General features: G+C 52.2%; 3 protein-coding genes across 3 annotated transcripts; 2 read left to right on the forward strand and 1 right to left on the reverse strand.

Annotated features, from left to right (window-relative positions):
• Positions 1–1,155: 1,155 nt before the first annotated feature.
• CAP1 (cyclase associated actin cytoskeleton regulatory protein 1) lies at positions 1,156–13,773 on the forward strand. The gene is made up of 13 exons (XM_054086464.1): positions 1,156–1,277; positions 5,807–5,919; positions 6,362–6,462; positions 6,923–7,000; positions 8,841–8,984; positions 9,078–9,163; positions 9,647–9,752; positions 9,860–10,037; positions 10,672–10,859; positions 11,066–11,189; positions 11,291–11,373; positions 11,905–12,048; positions 12,409–13,773. Exons 2-13 carry the CDS (start codon positions 5,826–5,828, stop codon positions 12,490–12,492), a joined length of 1,410 nt encoding a protein of 469 aa, XP_053942439.1. The 5' UTR covers positions 1,156–1,277; positions 5,807–5,825; the 3' UTR covers positions 12,493–13,773.
• A 153-nt stretch (positions 13,774–13,926) lies between these two features.
• Positions 13,927–18,411, reverse strand: PPT1 (palmitoyl-protein thioesterase 1). The gene is made up of 9 exons (XM_009561860.2): positions 18,254–18,411; positions 18,069–18,178; positions 17,332–17,459; positions 16,960–17,030; positions 16,061–16,163; positions 15,878–15,968; positions 15,296–15,394; positions 15,004–15,075; positions 13,927–14,653 (listed from the first exon to the last, which is right to left on the reverse strand). The coding sequence occupies exons 1-9, from the start codon at positions 18,348–18,350 to the stop codon at positions 14,525–14,527; spliced, it is 900 nt and encodes a 299-aa protein (XP_009560155.1). The 5' UTR covers positions 18,351–18,411; the 3' UTR covers positions 13,927–14,524.
• Positions 18,412–18,510: 99 nt separating this feature from the next.
• RPL11 (ribosomal protein L11) lies at positions 18,511–21,587 on the forward strand. The gene is made up of 6 exons (XM_009561810.2): positions 18,511–18,663; positions 18,932–19,082; positions 19,362–19,468; positions 19,857–19,988; positions 20,501–20,611; positions 21,513–21,587. Exons 1-6 carry the CDS (start codon positions 18,517–18,519, stop codon positions 21,540–21,542), a joined length of 678 nt encoding a protein of 225 aa, XP_009560105.2. The 5' UTR covers positions 18,511–18,516; the 3' UTR covers positions 21,543–21,587.
• Positions 21,588–22,793: the final 1,206 nt, after the last annotated feature.

Consider the following 22,793-nt stretch of genomic DNA (forward strand, 5'->3'; position numbering starts at 1 on the left):
AATCTCAGCCTTGGCCTGCTCCCGCCTGCCCTGGTCCACGTCCCACAGACAGAGTGTGGATCTCTGGGAGTTCGGCAGCGGACAGGCCTGCTTCCCCGCGCTGCGGCAGACATGACCATCTATGGTAGCAGAGCAGAGCAAGGAAGTCGTGGTAAAGTCAGCCGACCTCGACAAGTTTTCTCCTCCTTCCCATCCTCTCAAAGTGCCCCAGCCCCCTCCAGGACAGATGCTCTGCTGTTTGTCTGGAGCTCCAAGGGCAGCTTCACCTCCCTCCGTGGGGCTGCTGGGCCCAAGCACACGGAGCAAAGCTCCAGGTCCCCTGCAGCAGGTTGGAAAATCACTGCTCGTTCTCTAATGGTGGCAGCAAACACCTTTTTATAAGAAGTCCTGCCCTAACTGTGACGGCAGAGAGCAGAGCCTTCTGTGGGAACTATCCTGTGTTGACTCCAGGGATCCATTCCTGACTCCGAGTTGTTTTTCCCTTAACTGCCCCAGCCTCTGCCTCTCCAGCAACAAAGCTGGAACAAAAATATTTATCTGGCCTCTGCCAAGCGCTTTGAGACCCTTGGATCAAAGAGTGGGAGCACAAGGCTCTAAAGCATTCCAGAAGCACAGGAGACTCGTGGTAGTTGCTTGATGCTCGGGGTGGACCAGTGCTCGGCAACAGTAAAACATCTTTGCTGCACAGAGCAAGCAAGCTCAGACTGCAGCTCCCTCACATCAGACCCCAACCTCTGCCAGGGGTCCCCACCTCCGCCCAGCACCCAAACCAGCCCCGGCCCTCCCTGGGGATGCCTGGCACCCAAACCGCCCCCAGGCCTGCCCAGAGGTCGCCTCCTGGCACCCAAACCGCCCTCAGCCCTGCCCTGGGGTCCCAGATCCCCTGAGGGTCCTCGCGCACCCTCCAGCGCGGGGGTCCCAGAGCCCCTGTGTGGGGGTCCCGGCCACGCCCCATCTGCCCCATCCCCTCTGGCCACGCCCCTTATTTATCCACCAATCGCAGCGCTGCGCTCCCCGAGGCACAGCCCTTACGGCCACGCCCACCACCACTTTCCACCAATCGCAGCGCTCCCACCCGAGGCTCCGCCCTATACCCTCGCTCCTGACCACCTATGGCTCTGCCCCAAGTCCCTCCTGCCAATCGCAGCAAGGCGCCCTCCCGAGGCCCCGCCCCCCAAGCGCGCCGCGCCGTGCGCACTTCCGGTGCGCGGGGCGGGGGCCGGAAGCGGCGGGCGCGGGCGGTGCCGGGCGCTGGAGGAGCGGGAGCGCGGTGGGAGGTGAGAGCAGGGCTGGCACCAGCGGGGGGAGGCGGCTCCGTGGGGCGCGAATCGCCGGGATCCGCCCCGCCGCGGCGCCGGCGGCTCCCGGAGCAACTCGGGCAGGGATGGGTCGGTGCTCGGGCGGCGATGCCAGCCTCGCGGGAGCGGGCGCCGCAGCCCCGAGCGAGGCCGTGCCTGCAGCCTCGCGGTGGTCGGCTTTAGCCCCCCCCTCTCCTGCCGTGGGCGTTCGGGGGCGGTCACGGTGCCATCAGCATGCGGCTGCTTCGGGTTTCGTGATGGCGAAATGCCAAACCGTACCGGCGTCCCGTGTGCCCGGTCGCAGGACTTGGCACGCGACGTGCCAAGTCCTGCGATCCCCCGGGACCTGACCTGTGGATGCACATTGCTGAAAAACCGGGAACCGGTGACCCCGCGACACTGCTGAGTCCCCTTTCTCTTCCTAAGGCGATCCTCGATATTGCTGAGCTTTCTAAAGGCCAAAAATACCCATTCTTATTCCTGTAGCAAAGTTCAGGCAAGCAGGCTCTGCTTGAGCAGGCACGGCTCGGCAGGGATGCTGATGAGGCTCACGCTCTGAATTCCTGATGTGGAGCTTGGTGCTGTATCTAATTTAGCTTAGATTCGAGATCTTCGCTTACTTCCCTGGTGGATTCATCACCGTGATGGAGAATGGAAATGCGAAGAGCGTAGCAACAGAGTCTGGCAAGCGCAAATCTCTTTTTTCATGTAACTGTGATGAAAAAGGAGTCGTTCTGAGTGCTCAGGTGTGGAGCAAGGGGAGGAGTTTTCGGTGTCTCAGTCTTTGAGTAAAAATGCGAAATAACAAATCCTGCCTACCAAAATCATTAAAGCGAGAAAGCTGAAATACAGTCCAGATGGATTTTTTTTTTAAGTGCTTTTGGTTTTCTAAATTAAGTGGATCTAGAATGGCAGGAGTCAGCAGGGTGGGCTCTGGAGCAGTGTCAGTGAGCGCTGTTGTGCTGTGAACAGCAGGGATCTCTGTCTTGGCAGCTGCTGGGACCAGCAATAGCTGCCCTGTGCTCCTGGCTGGTCCTGACAGTGTGCTGAGATCAGGCATTGAGTCCTGTCTTGCTCCAAATCCTTCCCTATTTGCTAAGCTGAACTGTTCGGGGAAGGAATCTTTGGGCTTTCAGAAGATATAAATGTTGGAAATCATCTGGTATCTGATCCCCTGAGATATTCCAGTGTCAGCTCAGAAATACACTGTGGTATGTGCTTAATTTAGGCGTCCCATCTTCATTCCTGTGCCTGCAGAAACAGGAAATGACTGATGCAGACTCAGTGTTCCTGACAGCCGCCTGTGGGCTCTGCAGGAGCCGGTGTGGACGGAGGCGGAAGTTTGGCTGGCTCGATGTAAACCTCGCCTGTGCCTTCACAAGTGAGGGCTGGGGTCAGAGTGCTGTCGTGGGCAACCAGCGGGATTTCACGGATGCCCCTTTTATCAGAACTGGCTCCTTGCTCTGAGGCCTGGCTTGTGGCCGGGACATGCCGGCTCCTTTGTGTTCTCCAAACAGGAAACTCCTCTCACTGCGGTGCTGTGCAGGGCCAGCTCTGGGAGAGCTGGTGTTTGGACAGATAACATCCCTTCCCCTCACCACACTGCTCAACGGGTCAGACAGTCTGGCTGTGGATGGACGCCTCTTTGCTGCACAGGGAGTCCAAGCCACGTTCCCAAGCTCTGATGGAAATAGGTGCCGGTTAATAGATGAATCAAACATACCATGAAAACAAATGGGTTTTCTGGCCTAGGGTGAAATGTGCGTTTGCTGTGAGTTCATACCTTCTGCTCCATTGGTAATCAAAATTCAATTGCATTTAAAAAAACCCTAGATTTAAATCCTGCTTTATAGTCCCAGAAGGGAGAGCTTCGTCTCAACTCCACATCTGTCAGCTGGAGAGCTCTCATCCCCGGCTGTGCGGCGTAGCTGAGAGCTTTTCTCACTGAGTGTGGGGTGATGCACGGAATAGAAACGAATCCTTAGTGGTCTGTGTGTCTCTGCTTTTTCTTGTATGAAGGCAAATGAGATCTTGTTTCATTACTGAAGTCTAAGTCAGTTTGTCACTCACTAACAAATTATCCCGCGAGCAAAGTGATCAATAGACAAAGTACTGGTCGGATGTTGTGACCTACATTGTGATCTTTTACTTTTCTTGCTGAACATTCATCTCTGGATTGCAGACCAGCTGTTGGTGTTCGTTGGGGTCTGGTCTGTAGAACCAAATACTTTTATTTGGTTCTAAATAGCAGAAGGAGCTGCATCTGCAGTGTGAGGAGCACAGCGAGGGTGAGTCGATAGCTTTAGCGAGGAGCGACAGAGATACAGCTGCCTGCCCTGGGACTCTGTGTTGCCTGCACTCAGCTCTGGCTTTGTTGTCACCTGGTGCCTTGTCCTGTGCCTTGTCCTGATGATGCCCACCAACCAGAATTAAAATGAGTTCACTGTCTGCGAGGCAGTGCCGGGTTTACAAAGCTGATGTTGCACACCTTGAGTTCATGGCTTCTGTCAGGGACACCCAGAGGGCCAGGAAGTACCTGTCAAATGGCAAGGAGACGGGAAGGAGTCTGAGTTTGAGGGAATACTGTTTTGTTAAAGGATGCCAATCCTGACAGCACATCTAGAACTGATGCGATATGCTCCTTGGAGCAGCATGTTTTATTGGGGGGGGTCGGAAGCAGCTTTCCATCTGGTCTTTCTGGTTTGTAATCCTGATTTGAAATGCCATTTGCAACTCGTTAATGGGGCTGATCAGATTAGAGTCGCTGTGAATGTGGTGGAGATCAGTGGTGCAGAACAGCAGCTTTGTCTGCCCAGCACTCACTAAACCCAGTGTCCTTCCTGACATGCCTGCATTACACCCCTCTGCCTTGCTGCACTCTGGAAACAGGGGAACGTTTCTGTAACAGGTGGCTCTTCGGGGTAAGAACACCCTTCTTTTTGCATGCTGGGAGTGAGGGAGGTAGAGCCTGCTCTTGGCTGTGCTCCTAATGGAAGACGTGAGCCCTATTCTGTATGCGTTGTCCCAGGCTGCAGCGAAGTGCTGGCGATCCTGTGGTCAGGATTCCTTCACTGCAGAATCAAAAAGAGAGGTATTCATTACTGTTGGTTATATGGGTGGCCGCCCACAAGCTCAGCCTCTCTGAACTTTTCTGTGTCTGGAAGCTATCCAGTTTTGCTGTCCAGCTTTGTGCACAGCATCTCTGCTAGCTCTCTTGCACGGAGAAGGAAACCGCTCTCTTCCTCCTGGAAGGGGGGTAGCCTCTCTCCCCCATCAGTGCTGCTGCTTCTGATGCAAGCAGGTGAAAGAGGGGTGGAAAATGGCCTTGTTTGTCTTGTGACATCAGTGCCGCTCGTGACTAATGCTGGATCTGCCACACATCCTCTGGAAAATGAGTGAAAACATGAGCTTTGGAGCACGGCTGAGAGGCTTCTGAGCAAAAGCAAAACCGTAGATAGTTGAGGTTTCATTTTGAGGGAGATCTGGTATCAGCTGGTCAGTGCAGCTGGGTAAACCCTGCCTTCCTCTTTGGATCTGGTGGGGAATGCCAGGACAGATGCTTCCTCAGGCAGGGTTTGAGGTCTCGCAGGCTGGTGCAATAAGATGGGAGCAAAGTTCAGGCCATAATCGTGATTCACATTGTAAAACTTTTCAGTGAGTGGTGATAAGATAAAAATGCAATCAGTGACTTACTACCCTCCCTGCATTCCCTGGGGATTAGTGTGCTTGGAGCGTGACTTGTCTTGCTTTTTGGTGCTGAGTCTCTGCAGAGCAGTAATTAATGGAAAGTTTATGTGACACTCCAGACTTTTTCCAGTGACATTGCAGTGACTTGTGTGCCTGAATCACCTTCCTGTGCAGCTTTGCAGCACAGACATGAGCACCTGTGGATGGAGAGGGCGGACGGGTGTGTTGTTGCAGCAGCAGCTTCTGCACCTACTCCTTAGCGTGTGCCAGGGCAGCTTGTTCTGCACACTGATGCTCTGTACTGTAGCAGTTGCAGAGTCATAGATGTTCCTTGGAGGAATTCAAGACTCCAGGAGGTCCCTGCAGGTGCATTTGCAGAATCAAAGCCCCGGTTCCGACCTGAGGCGCCTGAACACCCAGTGAAGCGCTTGTACTTGGTGTGCTGTACAGTCACAGCTGGGACTTTGGCCAAGAACTGACTGCAGTGAGATTCTATGCAGACTTTGGTTTATTAAGTGGTGTCAGGACAAGGTTAGAAGATGTAAATTTTAGTACCCTTCTATGTGTAAGGAGTCCTTGCAATGGAATAGAAACTGGCCATTAAGGAGTGACTGTGGCCGTAGAAGGTGGCTGTGTGCACGGCTGTTGTGTAATCTGAACATACCTGCTAATATGAGGGCACTCTGCTGCAGAGCAAGGCAGAAATTAATCTTTTGGGACTGGTGGAGCTCATACCAGAGAGCTGATAAACCCTCTGCAACGTTTGGCATACGAATTTCATACTGTCAGAAGATATGAATAATTGTGTTCTGTCTATGCAGGTGGTGGACAGCGGTAGAGATGGAAAGACTGGTTGAACGGTTGGAGAAAGCTGTGGAGCGCCTGGAAACAGTGTGCCAAGGACCTGGCATGTGTGGAGAAAGTTCTTCCAAAGGTAAGTCCCAAAGCACCTCCTTAGCAGTGCCACCCCATGGGAGTCCCTAGGCTGGAGCATCATCTGGGTAGTGTGGTGGTGTCGGACTCCGGCATTTGCTGTGGCTGCCTGGGCACTGCTTGCACAGGGTGTGCAGAGGGCTGTTCAGTGAGCTGCCTGCGCACAGAGGGGAAGCGAGTTCTGCAGCAGATCCTGTGCAAACGGACAGGCCTGCGGTTACCGTTGTGCTAAGTTGAGGGCTTCCTGTGGCTGTTGCACTTCCCTCAGCTGTGTTTGGCTGCATGCTTTAGGCTAAGCCTCCCACCTTCGGTCAGCTGATATGACTAGGAGGGGAAGGCTGAGTGTGGAGCGGTAGGGAGGAGGAGCCCAGGAGCGTGGTGCGTATGTGAGCCTGCCTGGCACCTCTCAGTGATGTTTGTGCTCTGGTTCCCCTTCTCCGCAGGAGTGGTGCAGTACGTGCAGGCCTTCGATGCCCTTCTGGCAGGCCCGGTAGCTGAGTATGTAAAGATCAGCAAGGAAGTTGGCGGGGATGTGCAGCAGCATGTAAGTACTTGTGTTCCTCTCCCTCTGCATTAAACAGATACTGCTTGTCCTTTGGGGCTGTTAAGGGCCAAGTTTGCTGTCAGTGTTTGCATTCCTTGAACACTATATTCGAGAACGTTTATAATCCCCAAGGCTTCAAAACAGATGCAGATGCCCAGATAACCTACAGCAGATGCCACCTACACACAGAGGATGTATCAAACCTTCTTGAAATCTTTGCTAGTTAGGTGCCAAGCTCTCTTTGTAGACTGGTGTGTGCCTTTAGGCAAATGATGCAGACCAGGAGCTGTTGCACTCCTGTGAGTTTTCTCTGAGGATGGGTGTCCTCAGGAACATCTGCTTTGAGATCAGCACAGCTGCTTTCTTACACAGTAGGAGTGGTGGGCAGCGGGAGCTTGGATGACTGTTGGTGTTTCACTGGGTACAAGGGAAGCTCTCTCATGTTTCTCTCTGTTCTTAGGCTGAAATGGTTTACGCAGGTTTGATGAGTGAGAGGGCTCTTCTGGTGATGGCTTCTCAACACCAGCAGCCAGCAGAGGTAAGTCTGGGAGTTGCTTATTGGAAGCCATGTAGGCCCATACCTCAGAGAGGGGATGACTAAAAGCACAGGGGAATCTGGGCTGTTGCAGTTGCGCCAGATGAGAAACCAGAGGAGACATTTGTATCCATGAGGTGGCACTTGCTGAAAGTGTGACCTGTTCTGAGTGCCCAGCACTGGGCAGCATTCCAGAGGCTGATTCTTAGAGCCACAGAGCTGGCATTTCCCAGCCGTTGGAGCCACAAGTTTCTGTTGCTGTCAGAGCAGCAGTGTCATCTCGCAGCGCCTGTCTCAAGTTTCAGCGGGCATCAGCACCGCACAATCTCTGTTCCTGAGATGCAACCTGCAGACAGGAACTTAACTGAGACAGGAGCTGCACTGGGGTTTGCATAGCACATGCTTTTCATTATGTGATGTGTATAGATTTTTCAGGCATTAAACTCCTCCTGAAGTATGACATAGCTCGTCTCCACTGAGCGGCCTCTGGGTAATAGCTTGGCTTTTAGGATTGATTTGTCCTTAGTGAGTAATTTAGCACTTTTCCCCAGGTGGCTGCCTCTCAGCAGGATGTGTGACTAAGATCTGATCCTGAATGCATTGGCTTTTCCCTGCTGACAACTGCTTTTCCTGAGCAACAGTATCCCACCTTGCTTTTTTTTGCAGTTATTGTCTGGCTTAGTCATGGCTTTACTATTACACCATGGTAGCTGGATTTCTGTGCAGCTTCCCTATTCACTACCAAATATATCTGCATCTTTTTCCCCAAACTCAACATTGGAGGCTGCTTTTCTTTCACCAGATTTGCTGGGATGCTGCTTTAGCCTCCAGTCTTGGAATCCCCTTAAAAATTCCACTGACATGTTGTTTATATGAAGGATCATGAACAAACAACAACATTAACCTAGTGTAGGTCTTCGTGCAGGCAGCTGTGCAGAAGTCAAGTCAGTTCTGGAGTAGCCAGTTTTAAGATGCAGGATGTATGAACTCTCATTGTTAGTCGTGAAGAATTTCCCCATCTGATAGGTGACAGTGGTGCCAGGATGAACTATCTGCAAGCGCAGCCAGGCCAGTGGTCCTGGAACCTCTCCGTTTTGATCTAAAAGGAGGAAGGAATAGCAAAAGGAAATGTCTAGGCTTTGAAAAGCAAGACCGCTGCCCCCAGCTGGAGGCTTCCTGATCTGAGGGAAAAGTTGCATAGGAGGCAGGCATCTCTGGAAATGTGTATTGGCTGCTTTGCTCTGATCCCAGGAGAGTTCTGAGCACTTCCAGTTAGTATTCCAAGTAGACAACACACAGAAACAAGTCAAATCGTGCAGATACAGGCTTGGATTGACTAGAGAAGTAACTTGAATCCTGAAATCCAGCTTGCTAGGGTGACTTGAGAGCTTGTTGTGACTCTGACTGCATCGCAGGCTGTAGATCCCAACCGGCACATCCCTGCAGAGCACCCCCTTCTCTGAGGGTTTATAAAGGAGACGAAGAATTTGACAGACTGTCTTGGAACAAAAGAATCCAGCAAAGGCAAATGCTATTTCTGTCCTCATTACTAACAAGCTTTGTCAGTGCGTCTTGGATTGAACATGAGTCACAGTTCTTGGCATACTCCCATAGTACCAATCCAGCTGGGAGCTATGACTTCAGCCCTGGAGGAGCTAGGCTGTGGGACTGTGCTCAACTTGTGGAGGGGGCCAGGCCTTGATAGGGGCCATGGCGGTAACTTGTGCCAGCTGGAATCTTCCTCCGAGTGACCATCATCTCGGCAGAGCTGCCCATGAAGATGCGCAGCCATTCCAGAGCAACACCAGTGTTCCTAATTGTTATTATCTCTCTTGTCCTCTAGAATGTGTTCCCGTCACTTCTGAAACCGATTTCAGAGCAAATCCAAGTGGTGCAGAATTTCAGGGAGAAGAACCGTGGTAGCAAACTGTTCAATCATTTATCAGCAGTTAGCGAGAGCATCCCAGCCCTGGGCTGGGTGGCCATGGTAAGAACTCCAGTGGGAAGTGGTTTTCTTGGGCTCGTGGGAAAAGTCTGGCTCGCTGGTCCGCTGCTCCATGCCAGTGTGTTTTCTCTTCAGGCTCCAAAGCCTGGCCCTTACGTGAAGGAAATGACAGATGCTGCCATGTTTTATACCAACCGGATCCTCAAGGAGTACAAGGATGTGTAAGTTTGCCTTCTGTCATAAAGAACACAGCTAACTGGGTGTGTCACAGCTACTCCAGTGTCTCACCATGGCTGCCTTGGTCTTTTATGTGTTCATTTTAAAGGCAGGGTATATTTATAAAGCCTCACTTAGCTGTTCTTTCCTGACTCTTAGCGACAAGATTCCTTGGTTCATGTAGAATCTCTGGCAGCAAAGGTATTGCTCCTCTTGCCCCAGCATCGTCTGGTGGCTGAACTGTTTCCCAGGGCAGTGAGTTGTGTCTTGGGAATGAGTCTTGTTGGAAGTACCAGGCTTCTCAGTTACAGTGGGTTACAGTGCAGAGCAGGGCTGTTGCATGTGCTGGAGGTGTGAGGCCATCATGCTGGCCCAGCCACACCTTGTCTGCAGGCTGAGAGGTAGAGAGACATAAAGGATTGTTTGTAGTGCTTGGGTTTTAATGGCAAGTGCACTGGCTCACTCCTCATGATCTCTTGTATGCTCAGCGATAAAAAGCACGTGGACTGGGTGAAAGCTTATCTGAGTATCTGGACGGAGCTGCAGGCCTATATCAAAGAGTATCACACCACAGGACTGGCGTGGAGCAAAACGGTAAGCGCTGGCTGCACCTACAGGAGCTTCTCAGATGAGTATTGCATGGTTATTGCAGCAGATGTGGAGCTTGTGCAATTGCCTTTCCTGTTGCTGGCCTCTTACAGGGTCCTGTAGCAACAGAAGGGGCTAAATCACCGTCCACTCCACCAGCTGGGGCTGCACCTCCCCCACCAGGGCCTCCTCCCCCACCTGCTCCTGCCCCCACGACCTCCAGCACAGATGACTCTGCCTCCCGCTCCGCGCTCTTTGCCCAGATCAATCGGGGAGAAGGCATCACCTCTGGTAGGTGGAAGTGGCTGTGGAGGGAGGGCAGCTGCCAATAAGAGCATGGTTGTGCTGCAAATCCTTGTGCTGCTGCAATCTCTCAGTGCCCTGTAATAACCACAGCCCATCAGGGCTGAGCAGAGCCTGAGCAGCCCTGAGGCAGCTCACAGGGACAAAGGGAGCATGTCTGAGCTGGTGTTCTCAGCCTTCTCCATCGGGGGTAGCAAGAGATTGGTCTCTAGCTAGAACAGGGAGAGGGAGCCCTTCGGCGCCAGCTCCAGTACTAAAGGTGCCATTTCTCACCTATTTGTATTTGCACAAAACGTAACCGTTACCTGGACAGTGATCAGGACAGAGGGGAAACAGAGGTGAGTGCTTGGCTCAGGGCTTTTTCCAGCTGCTAAGTGGGAGAGCTGGTGCCTTCTGGTTCTACAGGGCATTTCGTGTTGTTATCAGTGTTGTGCTGAGTGTTTCTTGCTCCCTCTCGAGCTCACTGTCACTCAAGCTCAGGCTTAGATTCATCCCAGTCGCAGTAATTTATTTGCATTATGAAAAATGTTGTCATGCTGGTTGCTGTAATCATAGATGTCTGGCATTTGTGCAACTGCATTCTCAGAGGAGAGCTGGAGCTTAGGATTGACTTTCCCTGCAGGCTTAAGACATGTTTCCGATGACATGAAGACCCACAAGAATCCAGCACTGAAGAACCAAGGGGGTCCTGTGAGAAGTGGACCCAAACCTTTCACTGCTCCCAAACCAGCCTGTAATGCTAATCCCTCCCAGAAAAACTCTCCAAAGGCACCTGCACTGCTAGAATTAGAGGGCAAAAAGTGGAGAGTGGTGAGTGCCTGGCGTCAGCATGAGTGGATTTGGAGGGATGGGAGTTTTGCTGCAGGGAGGGGTCTCCTGAAGGCCTTTCCTTGTGAGAGGCACCAGCCTGAAGTTACAGGTGGTTTGCTTTGAAAGGGGCTGCTCTTTGCCCACTAATCACATGGATTCACTGTTCTGCATTCAGAAAATAAAGGGTGTTTTCCCTGCCTTTTCAGGAAAACCAGGAGAATGCCACTAACCTGGTCATCAGTGACACAGAATTGAAGCAGGTAGCATATGTTTTCAAGTGCTCAAATAGTACACTCCAAATCAAAGGCAAGATCAACTCCATCACCCTTGGTACGTGGAGAAGCCCTGAAAACTGCTTCTGTGCATTGGTCTGTTTGCAGAAGGCCGAGTCTCCAAAACCTTACTGTGAGCTGCTCTGTCTTTGGTTGCAGATAACTGTAAGAAGCTGGGTCTGGTGTTCGATGACGTGGTGGGCATCGTGGAGATCATCAACAGCAGGGATGTTAAAGTTCAGGTGAGTGCCTGCGACCGGTTCTCTTCCTGGAGTGCAACTGCTGCACTGTACAACAGTGTCTGTAGCATCTGCTTCCTCAGGTTCTGTATTTCCAAAGCCAGAGTGTGCATCTGTGGAGAACTTCCATGAAACACCATCCATTGTACTCCTGCGCAGCTCACCCTGCCCAGTCCTTTGGAGGGGGTGGAAATTTGCCTCTCTAAGCTGCTCCAGGACTGTAGATAAAAGAGCCGTGAGGTGGCCAGCATATGGCTGCCAGAGTAGGTGCCAGCAGTAGAATTCACTGATTCCTGTTTTGTATCTGATTTGGGACAGTCAGCTTGCCTAGCCTTGGCTGTAGTTTTGTTCTAAAGAGATCAAAACAAAAAATTAATGGATTTTTGCCAGGGGTGGGAGTACTTGAGAACAGTGAGGTGGGGGGAAGGGAGTTAAACTAACCAACCTCTGGCCTTGAAGGCAAGCACAAAGGAAGGATGTTGCAGTTGCCCCGTTCAAGTGAATGCTCCCCTCACTGTTGCTGTGACCTGCTAGGTAATGGGTAAAGTGCCAACGATTTCCATCAACAAGACAGACGGTTGCCATGTGTACCTGAGCAAGGACTCCCTAGACTGTGAAATTGTCAGTGCCAAGTCGTCGGAGATGAACATCCTTATTCCCACGGAGGGCGGTGACTTTGTAAGTGCTAAGATTTGGCATCAGCATGGTCTGCATGGGGTCAGGGTAATGCACACAGGATTCCTACTCTGAGCCATGTAGGGAATGTTACAGCGAGGTCTGGAGGGAGAGTCCCAGGCTCTGGGCTAGGAGGCATGAGTGATGCTAAAACCATCAGAGTTGTTTGTCTTTTGAATTAAATGCTTGCTGTTTTATGAGAGTTTCTCCTGCAGGATCACAGGGGCAGAACCAGCAGTGCTTGTGGTATAGGAGGGGGCATAGCATGTATCTAAGAAAATAAGTGCCTAAAGCAGTGGGAGCAGCTACTGGTCATGGTCAAAAACTGATTTTTGACAACAGGTTTCTATTTCTACCCTCCAGACTGAATTCCCTGTCCCAGAACAGTTCAAGACGGTGTGGAACGGTCAGAAGTTGATTACCACTGTGACAGAAATTGCTGGCTAAGCAGAAACACTCCAAGGCTCATGCCCTCCCCTGGCCCTGCTGTGGGACAAATCTGCTTTCAGATGATTCTCTTAGATTTCTTGTACCTTTCTGCTCTCAAAATGCTTCTCTTCTACCCAAGAGACACAGCTGCCTGCCGCCACTGAAACGCCTCTGGCTGGGTTGGCTGTAGTCAGTTATTGGCCACATCTGGTAGCAGGAAGGTGTATTTTCTTTCTTCCCTTGTCTGATCTAACTACACCAATTGATTCAGTCACATTTTCTTTGGATTTCACAGCCAGTACTTGCAGTTGGCTTTCAGAGCGTTGTTTGGGTTTTTTTGTATTGCCTTTAAGCGAACTGTTCATGTGAGAGAGGAGTGTTGTCCCCTTTTTAACAGATAACGGTTTATGGTGGGGCCCAGGTATGGCAGATGTCTCAAGGAGGTCCTGGAAGCTGTTAATTCCAGCTCTGTGTAGTCGTCGGTGGCATTACAGGACGTGGGAATGGCTTTGTCGGACCAAAGGCTTAGGACCTGGGCCACAGCATTCCACCCCGATTTCTCTTTCATCATTCCTGCTAGCTCAGTGTGTTTCTGATTGTGCCATGACGGGAGGCTTTATGTTAATCAGTGCCACAGGAAGACTGCAGCAGAGTAACCAGCAGTCTGGCTGGTAGCTTGGAGCTGAGCACCTCTTATTCCATGAGCCCTGCAACCTCACCAGGGAATCTTTGCCCTGGCCCCAGGGCTTCCTTCTCGGAGCAGCTGAACTCAGGTTCAGTCTTCCAGGGTGATTCTTCTGAGCCTGTCCCCTTTGGCAGAGGAAGGGTCTCCTCCATTCCAGGGTCAGTAGTGCAGCATTGTAAATACCTGAGTTGTATTTTGTTGGTTCATCGCTCTCTTCCTCATTTGCTATCAGTCCCCATCCTCTCCACCTCCCCCTTTCCCTGTTGCTTTGCTCTTTGCTTTGGCAGAAGCTCGCAGCCTCTGCTCCAGGGTGCTGGCACAAAGCGATGGATCTGAGACACAGTACTGTACTGACCCACAAAGGGAGCTGCACGTGCTTTGACCTTCATTTTTCCAATGCCTCGGGTGGCATAAGCATATCTTAAATGCATTTCCTCTGTAAAGTGTCAATGTTCTTTTTCTCTAGGACAAAACTTACAAAAAAAATATGCAATTTTTTAATTTGAGACTGTCCTGTGACTTGTACGTGTCTTCTCCTGAGGCTTGTGGAAAAACCTTTCTTATGTACTTAAAATTATACAGAAGATAGAATAAAGATAATGCCAACTTGCTCATTACTGTGGCTCTCGTTTGCTCTGGGGGCGCCAAGGACCTTGGGCAGGACGAGGTGCTCCTCGCTGCCTCAGTGCTGTGTGCTTTTCCCATGGGAAAGTACAGGCTTCCCTCAATCCCCTCAAATCAACTCCTCAGTAGCTGTCAAATCTCACCTCTTTTTTTAGGTGGTTAGACGTAAAAATATTTATTGATTTTAGTTGCTGTACAAAAGTGCATTAAACAAGCCATTAGTCAAAAACTTTTCAAGCTGTTAATACCCACTTAGTTCAAACCCCTCATTTTTTCCCCAGAAACCCCTAAATTTGGCCCTTTTCCCCCATCTAGAAGGACAGGTTTTAATACCTTTCCTCTGCATACGGCCATGCAACTCTATGTGATGATCCCCTTAGGAGCTACAGCATTCCTATGCCAGTGATGTTGGTTAATACTGCCACTGCGTCCTGCGAGGAACAGGCATGAGGAAACCAAACCTCTGGAGCAGCTCATGGTTTCACCATCACCGGGTGAGCAGCCCAGCCACAGCTCAGGGAACGCCATAGCCTTACAGGGCAGAGAACTTCAGAGATAGTGCGAGGCTTGGTCCACCCATATCAGAACGTGGTCGTGTCCAGACAAATCCTAGTCTCTGACAGCTGGTGAAACTGCTGAGCTAATCCCCCTCTTCCCCTTCCCCAGATGATGCAGGCTTGTATTACATGCACAAAGTGCTGTTGCATGATAGCAGCTGCTGCCCCTCCTGAGGGCTCCCACTTAGCTTGACTGGAGGAAGGGGAGAATGGTGGTGTAAAACCACTCTTCAGAGAACTGCAGGTGATCCCCTTCCACCCCCAGGAACACCAGTTTCCCTGCTTTGTCCATGTCCTGCAGCCCCAGGCGATCCTGCAGAGAAAAGAAAGAAGTGTGGCCTTAGCTTCCTGTGGCCCTGCCATGGCCAAGCACTGCCAGCAGCTGGGGAACCCAGCACAGAGGGAAGCACTGACAGACAGAGACCCTCATTGCAGCAGAGGTGGCTGGCAGGACAGAGCAGGCTCCATCTCTGCTCTGTAAAGCTTCTCGAAGAAGGCACCTTGGATGACTCTTAGAACAAGGATTTATAAAGGAGAAGAGCCACCATTTAATTCCTACTGCCAGAACCGGCCTGGAGAGAAACGCCTTCCCAGACAGCTACTGGCAAGAAGAGGCAATGCCCCAGGAAGGGCAGAACCCCCTCAGCCCCCATCAGAACGCACCTCTGTGTACAGCGAGGTCTCCCACAGTGGAATGGTCTCCTTGGCTTGGCCGCTTTTGTAAAACCCAAACCACTGTCAGAACAAAACCAAGGAAACAGTTGCTGAAGGGCGGGCTCTCAGGAGAGGCACAGGCTTTCCCTGGCTTCTGCTAGAGCTGTGCCGCTGCAGGCAGCATAGCATCAGGCCTGCGTTTGTGTGCAGCCTCAAGTTCTGCCACCAAAGGACAAATCAGAAACAAGGCAGTGAGAACCAAAACCACACCCAAAAGCAGCTCCTGACCCCCTGGCCTCACCTCGGAAATCGGGGGGTCCACCATCGTGTCATTGAGAAATTTCACCATCACAAACTTTTTCAGAGCTTTCAGGTTCTTCTTGTATGTCTCATTGATTCCCTGGAGGAAAGCAACAGAGAACAAATCCAAGTCAACTGCCTGCTCTGACGTGCTCTGCACCTGCAAGGGAAACCCTGACCGCCCCTGCCTCAGAGGCTGGAACATGCATTTCTGTCAGCAGACTCCCATCACAGCGCTCGGGGTGTTCAGCCTCATCCCTGGGCAGTGAACAGGGGATGGGCCTGTCCTCCTTCACAGGAGAGGAAGAGGATTCACCGACTTCAAAGGTGATGGGTGGAATGAGCAAACGACATACCTGCACCCACCACTCCAACAAAGCACGATGACACAGGAATTGTGCTGTCACAGACACAGCTCATCTATGAATCTACCAGAAAAAGCACTGCACGCTCCAGGGATGCAGGGCAAAAAATATTCCCCTTCCCATCCAGCAAAATACTGCCAGGGAGAGCCAGCATGAAGTAAATCACTGCTGAGGCTTCTGCTCTCCTGCCAGCCTGTAATCACCAGCCAGGGTCTTACCCGCTCCTGATTGATGTCAGCCAAAAAGATGCTGTTCTTTCTGTAATCCTCCTCCTTCAGTGGGTCGTGCCAATACTCTGCTTGCACCAAGCTGGAGAAGAGAGAAACCAAAAATCAGACTGGACACCCTGAGCTGCCCACATGGGCTTGGCCTTGTTGCTGCAGCCTGGTGACAATACTCACTGCTCCTGAACAGCTTGCGTGTAGGCGCCCACATCCAGTGTCTTCCGGATCCAGTCACAGATATGGGAGCTCTCACCAGGACAGCGTGGAAAGCCGTACACACCTGGGGTATGGAGACATGTAACAACCTGGTGAGACAAACTTAAATCCCTTAATCCCACCAGCTGGTAAAGAACCACCCTCTCACAAAGCAGGGGCAAGAATTACCCAGGGAACCAGGCGGCCTCTAATCCCGCAATCCAATTAGACAGCCCTCCTCCTTGAGCACCGTTACACAGAGAGAATGGATGATGTTCCTGAGCTCAGGGTATTGCTCACCGTCTATGTTCTCAGGATGGTTCCCTACAAGCATTCCCACTGCACTACAAAGAAATAGACTCAAGCCATGGAATAAGCTAGGGAAGAGTGTGCGAAATCCACTGCCAGCCAGTATGGACTGCACACCTCTGAAATTCCAGTTCATGCTGCCTCTTTACTCTACTGCAAAAAGCACCTCCCTTTTCCCGGGGCTCCAGCCTTCCAGATACCGATGGCAGAACACCATTGTGACCCAGATGGTGCAGTTTCACAAAGGCTTTGCTCTGCAGTTAGAAGTTTCTTCTAAAACAACTAATCCCAAGTGCTTCCAAAATATATAACAATTCTACCCGGGCAGGATGTCGCCTCCTTACAAAGGTGCCTTCTCACTGCCAGTTAGGCAAAACCAAGACAGAAGATAACATACTCATCTCGCAGCTGGGCTAAAGCTCATCACCAGATCCAGGCAAGAACAAAGGGATAGTTTAATCAATGAGAAAATGGTCAGTTCTTAGGAAGAAGCCAAAAATATCATTCCTCCTGCCAACAACCCCCCCCCTTTCACAGTGGTCAGGAGGTGTGACAGCGCGAGAGGACACTACCTTGGTGCTGCCCACCAATGGAGATCAGATTGAGCATGGGAGGAGAAGGGCACCTCTGGGCCACCGCCCTCCTGCAGAGAAAGATAAGGAGCTGAGCTGGCACTCAGCATGTCCAGGCCACCAGTGCTGGTTCCAGGCTGCTCTCAGCTTGCCGCTGCCTGGCCCTGGGCACCTGGGTAAGAGTTGCAAAGCCAATTAACCCTTCCTGGTTGGGGAGGACTATGGGCAAACACGTTCTTGTCTGCTTTGGAGCATTCCTACCTTTATGAAGGGTTTGCCAGTTTACATCTGCTTAGTACTTCAAAATAGTTTTGAATCAGAACCTAAATCCCAACAGAAATCACTGGAAATGGAACAGAAGTGCAAACTCACAGGAACTGGCCTCCCTGGGAGAAGCCCATCGCGTTGTAGCCTCCCTTGAGGCGAGGGTCCTTTGCTAGCTGGCTGCACACTTCTCTCACTTGATCATTCGCGTTCATGAAGAAACTGTTCTCCATGTCCTGGTGGATCAACCAGATTAGAAAGTACAACTTGTATCTTTACCATGGTTTACAATATTTTAATCTCAACAAACGGATCGCTAACAGTTCTGCTGCTGAAAGAGGACCTTAACTTTCACAATATAACAGAAGTGAAATTCAGGTTTTGAGACTTCACTTCATCATATTTTTGTTCCTGCTCTGCCTAGCCAAACTGTTTAAAGACATTCCGCAGGGCTACACAAAACAGTCACAAAATACAAAGGTGGAGAAGACCTTATCTTGTTGTACTGAAGTTGTAGAGAGGATAAACGGTTGTAAATCAACAGGAAAGGCGCCAGATAAAGCTCTGCCCTAAAAGAGCAAAGGGTTCTTATCACTTGCCTTTATTTACCTGGAGCGGTGAGAGAGCGATAATCAGCGGATTGGCATATTAATCCAATTTAGACACAGGATTTGTTTCTCCCCAGCTGTTTTCTGCCGGCATTATCTCGACTTTATCGGTTTCTGCCGGTCAAAGCCGTTTACTTCACCAAGAAAACACCTCGGCACGGGAAGCGCGAGCCGAGCCCTCGCGGAACGGCGCCGGTGACCGCGGCATCCACGTCCCGGAGAGGCTCCGGGCGTTACCTGGATCAGGTTGCTCCCGATCCTGAGGGACAGCACGTAGATGCCTGGCACTCTGTCCTCCACTATTTTCCTGATGTAGCCCATGCTCCGCGGGTTGCAGCAGCTGTCTCCTGCGGGGGGAGCGGCGTTCAGCGCGGCTCGGCCCGCCCCGCGCCCCCCTGTCGCCCCACAGCCGCCCCGCTCACCCATGCCGTGCCAGAGAACCAGCGGGACGGCGGCGGCCGCGCGGCGCAGCGAAATCACCGACAGCAGCACCGCCGCCACCACCCTCACTGCCGCCATCTTCGATGGGCATGTGACCCGCACGCGGACCGGGCGGGCGGCGTGGGCGGGACAGAAGCAGAAATGGGCGTGGTCTACCAAGGGCGGGGCCTGATCTGATATGGGCGTGGGTTTGCGAGGGGGCGGTGCTTTTCGGGGGTGGTGCCTGTGCCGAGGGGCGTTGTTAATGGGGCGTGGTCCTCAGGGCTCGGCAACAAAATGGCGGCAGCGTATACGGACCCCTCCAGTCGCCAGGGGGCGCCGCCCTGCGAGCGCCGCCCCACAAGGCCCTGCGGCCGCAGCAACCGCTCTCTTCCCCGCCCCCGCCATGGCGGTGAGTGGCGGCTCGCTTGGGGCCTGCTGCGTCTATCCGCCGCAATCCGCCTCCGGCGGGGGTCGGCTGGGCGCGGCGCGGGCGCGAGGGAGTGCGGGAGGCGGGGAGGGAGGGTTTGGGGCCGGTGCTGGTAGGGAGGGGCCGGTGGGAGCCCCATAACGTCTGCCGTGACAGCGGCGGGGCGGAAGCGGGCTCGGTGCGCGGTGTGCGCTGCGGGCGCGGCCCGGCCGGTCCCTCTCCGCCCTGACCCGCGCGCCTCTCCCCGCAGCAAGACCAGGGTGAGAAGGAGAACCCCATGCGGGAGCTGCGCATCCGCAAGCTCTGCCTCAACATCTGCGTCGGGGAGAGCGGGGACCGGCTGACGCGGGCGGCCAAGGTGCTAGAGCAGCTGACGGGGCAGACGCCCGTCTTTTCCAAAGGTGAGGGGTGAGAGGCGCGGGGCGAGCGAAGCTCCTGGGAACGCTTGCTCTGTCTTGCGCCTTGGGCGTTGGGGGCCTGAAACGTGGTTATTTCTGTCAGTTCCATCTGAGTTCCAGACTCGGGCTGCTGCTTTGCCCTCATTCCCCACAAAGCAAACGCGTGGTTGTCTCAGTTCTTTTTTCTTTAGAGTAGTTTTTGAAGTTGTCTTAAGTACGCTTTGGATGCGCTCAGTGGGAATTCATTGAACAGCCTCTAAGTGTGGTTATTGCTGCCTGCAGCCCGATACACTGTCAGGTCCTTTGGAATCAGGAGGAATGAGAAGATTGCTGTTCATTGCACGGTTCGTGGAGCCAAAGCAGAGGAGATCCTGGAGAAGGGATTAAAGGTGAGGATTCAGTGGATCTGGGTGTTTGGTTTGTGAAAGAACGATGCTTGGTCCGTAGTGCCGGAGGAGCTATGTGCTTTGCAATGCTGAATCTGATCTGGTTATGGGTCAGTTGTGGGTGCTGGGGGTTTGTCTGTATACAGGTCATTGGGTGTGCACTGTTTCTCTGGTTGCTGCTTATGCTCATTTAAGAGCCAGTGGGTGTGAGTTGCTGCTTGCTCGTGAGGTTCTGTGCTGCTGTGGTTTATGAGCAGGCTGTGGGGGTGCAATCTGGGGGCTAAGGACTTTGCAGCATGTGAGTGAGCTGTGGGTCTGGCAGCAGTTGGGATATGTAGGACTTGTACTCTGTTTGCAGTCATGAAATGGTGACTGACAATACGTGTTTCAGGTGCGAGAATATGAGTTGAGAAAAAACAATTTCTCAGACACTGGGAACTTTGGCTTTGGAATCCAGGAGCACATCGACCTAGGGATTAAATATGATCCCAGCATTGGTATCTACGGCTTGGACTTCTACGTGGTGCGTATTCCCTGCTTCCTTGCTCTACTGGGCTTGTGTGAAAGCTCTAGAAGGAGCCTGGCACTATAATGGGGTCATGTTAACATGCTGCCCAGTGTTGGAAGATGGAAAAATGTCACCAAACCTCAAATCTAAACTGGGATTCCCAGGGCTGCTGTAAAGCCCCTGATTTGTGATGTCTCACAAAAGCCTCTTCAGAAGCAAATGCTGTTGCTGTCGCTGGTACTCCTGGGATAATGCTTGAACAGCTGTGCTAGATTTGGGGAAGAATAGCACAGTGGGGGCTTCAGGAGTGCAGCTGGAATGATGGGCTGAGTTGCTGGCAGATCCTCCCTGCGTTCAGAGGGCTAGGGTCATGTAGCACAGTGGAGGCTGGTGAGTTTGAGTCATTGCATTCAGTGTGAGATGTTACTGAAGTGGAAATTCTAGCTTTCCTGCCTAGAAAACTGTTAAGTTTAAGAAAATAAAGACACACCAGAATGAAACAGTGCTGTCTCCTCCTCTCCTGGCAGGTGCTGGGCAGGCCTGGCTTCAGCATTGCTGACAAGAAACGCAAGACTGGCCACATCGGAGCCAAGCACAGGATTGGGAAGGAAGAAGCCATGCGCTGGTTTCAGCAAAAGGTAAAGTCCATCTTTGTTTCTGTATCCCAAGTTTCCTAGCAAGTATCAGCAAAACACTTTGCTGCAGAGAAGTCCCAGGGCAGGAGATTGTGATCACTGCTGAAATCATTGCTTTGCACTGCTCTGGGGCAGTGGAAGCTGTGTTTGAGCATGAGTGCAGTTCATGACCTGAAAGAATAGCTCTTGTTGGATAACTGGAAGTATCGGCTCTGCTGTCAGTCTGTCTCCCACTGTTTTTGGAGATTTGTGCGTGGATGACAGGTGACAAGGCAGGGTTAGGATTTGTTCATCTGATGCAGCTCCTACCTCAGCTGGCAAGCTTGGAGGATGGAGCGATCCAGATAAAACAACTCCAGTTTATCTGTCCGTAGTGCACTCTGACACACTGCATAATGGATGGGAGATGCTGAAAGCTTGATTGGAGGTGCTTGGAGATGGAGACTACTGATACTTTGTCAGAGGTGGATGGGTGGGCAGCCTGTCTGGAGGCTATTTTCTGTCTACTCTGCCTAGATCTGCACCAGCTGTTCCCTGCATGGGGCAGGCTCTGGCCAGCTCCTTCTGAATGGCTCTTCCCTTCTTATGCCTGGTTCTGCTTTTTGTGGCAGTTACTCCAGGGTCTAAATCCTGGGACCAAAAAGAGCATGTGTGGTTGTGGTCAGCTCAGTCTAAGGGTGGGGCTTGTTTCGTGGGGTCTTGTTTTGTGGGGTGGCTGAGTGGGGTTTAACGTTCATCGGAACAAAGCCCTTGAAGTGAACAGCACAGCTCAAAGTGGAAGGGTTGGCTGCAGGAGAGCTGGTGTGGTGTCAGTGGTGTCCAGCTGATGAGGAGTGAGTGCTGCTTGGTTCCTGTGCAGCAGAACAGCACACATTCTCACTTGGCTCTTTTTCTCTCCTCACAGTATGATGGCATCATCCTTCCTGGGAAATGAGCAGCTCCTGTTACTAGAACAGCAAATAAAATTTTGTAACCCATATTCATGTTGTGGATTTTGTGGGGTCTCGTGAACGGGAAGGAAAAGGAGACTGTGCACCTATCATCCTAAAAGAATGGAGCCGTAAAGCCAGGTGGTGCTGTGGGTTCTTTGCTGAAACAAGCAGGACAGGGCTGGTTGGATGGGCAACGCCTGTGGTGCTGGGAGAACCAGGGCACTGGCAAGGCTCTGGAGCAGAGGGTCAGTCACAGTGCCACAAGAGTGGGCTGGGATCAGCCAGTGGAACCTCCCAATCCACCGGCTTCTTCCCTGCTTCTTCCCTGCTTCTTCCCTGCTTCTTCCCTGCTTCTTCCCTGCTTCTTCCCTGCTTCTTCCCTGCTTCTTCCCTGCTTCTTCCCTGCTTCTTCCCTGCTTCTTCCCTGCTTCTTCCCTGCTTCTTCCCTGCTTCTTCCCTGCTTCTTCCCTGCTTCTTCCCTGCTTCTTCCCTGCTTCTTCCCTGCTTCTTCCCTGCTTCTTCCCTGCTTCTTCCCTGCTTCTTCCCTGCTTCTTCCCTGCTTCTTCCCTGCTTCTTCCCTGCTTCTTCCCTGCTTCTTCCCTGCTTCTTCCCTGCTTCTTCCCTGCTTCTTCCCTGCTTCTTCCCTGCTTCTTCCCTGCTTCTTCCCTGCTTCTTCCCTGCTTCTTCCCTGCTTCTTCCCTGCTTCTTCCCTGCTTCTTCCCTGCTTCTTCCCTGCTTCTTCCCTGCTTCTTCCCTGCTTCTTCCCTGCTTCTTCCCTGCTTCTTCCCTGCTTCTTCCCTGCTTCTTCCCTGCTTCTTCCCTGCTTCTTCCCTGCTTCTTCCCTGCTTCTTCCCTGCTTCTTCCCTGCTTCTTCCCTGCTTCTTCCCTGCTTCTTCCCTGCTTCTTCCCTGCTTCTTCCCTGCTTCTTCCCTGCTTCTTCCCTGCTTCTTCCCTGCTTCTTCCCTGCTTCTTCCCTGCTTCTTCCCTGCTTCTTCCCTGCTTCTTCCCTGCTTCTTCCCTGCTTCTTCCCTGCTTCTTCCCTGCTTCTTCCCTGCTTCTTCCCTGCTTCTTCCCTGCTTCTTCCCTGCTTCTTCCCTGCTTCTTCCCTGCTTCTTCCCTGCTTCTTCCCTGCTTCTTCCCTGCTTCTTCCCTGCTTCTTCCCTGCTTCTTCCCTGCTTCTTCCCTGCTTCTTCCCTGCTTCTTCCCTGCTTCTTCCCTGCTTCTTCCCTGCTTCTTCCCTGCTTCTTCCCTGC

This window comes from Cuculus canorus, chromosome 22 (genome assembly GCF_017976375.1).
Source record: "Cuculus canorus isolate bCucCan1 chromosome 22, bCucCan1.pri, whole genome shotgun sequence".
Lineage (NCBI taxonomy): Eukaryota > Metazoa > Chordata > Aves > Cuculiformes > Cuculidae > Cuculus > Cuculus canorus.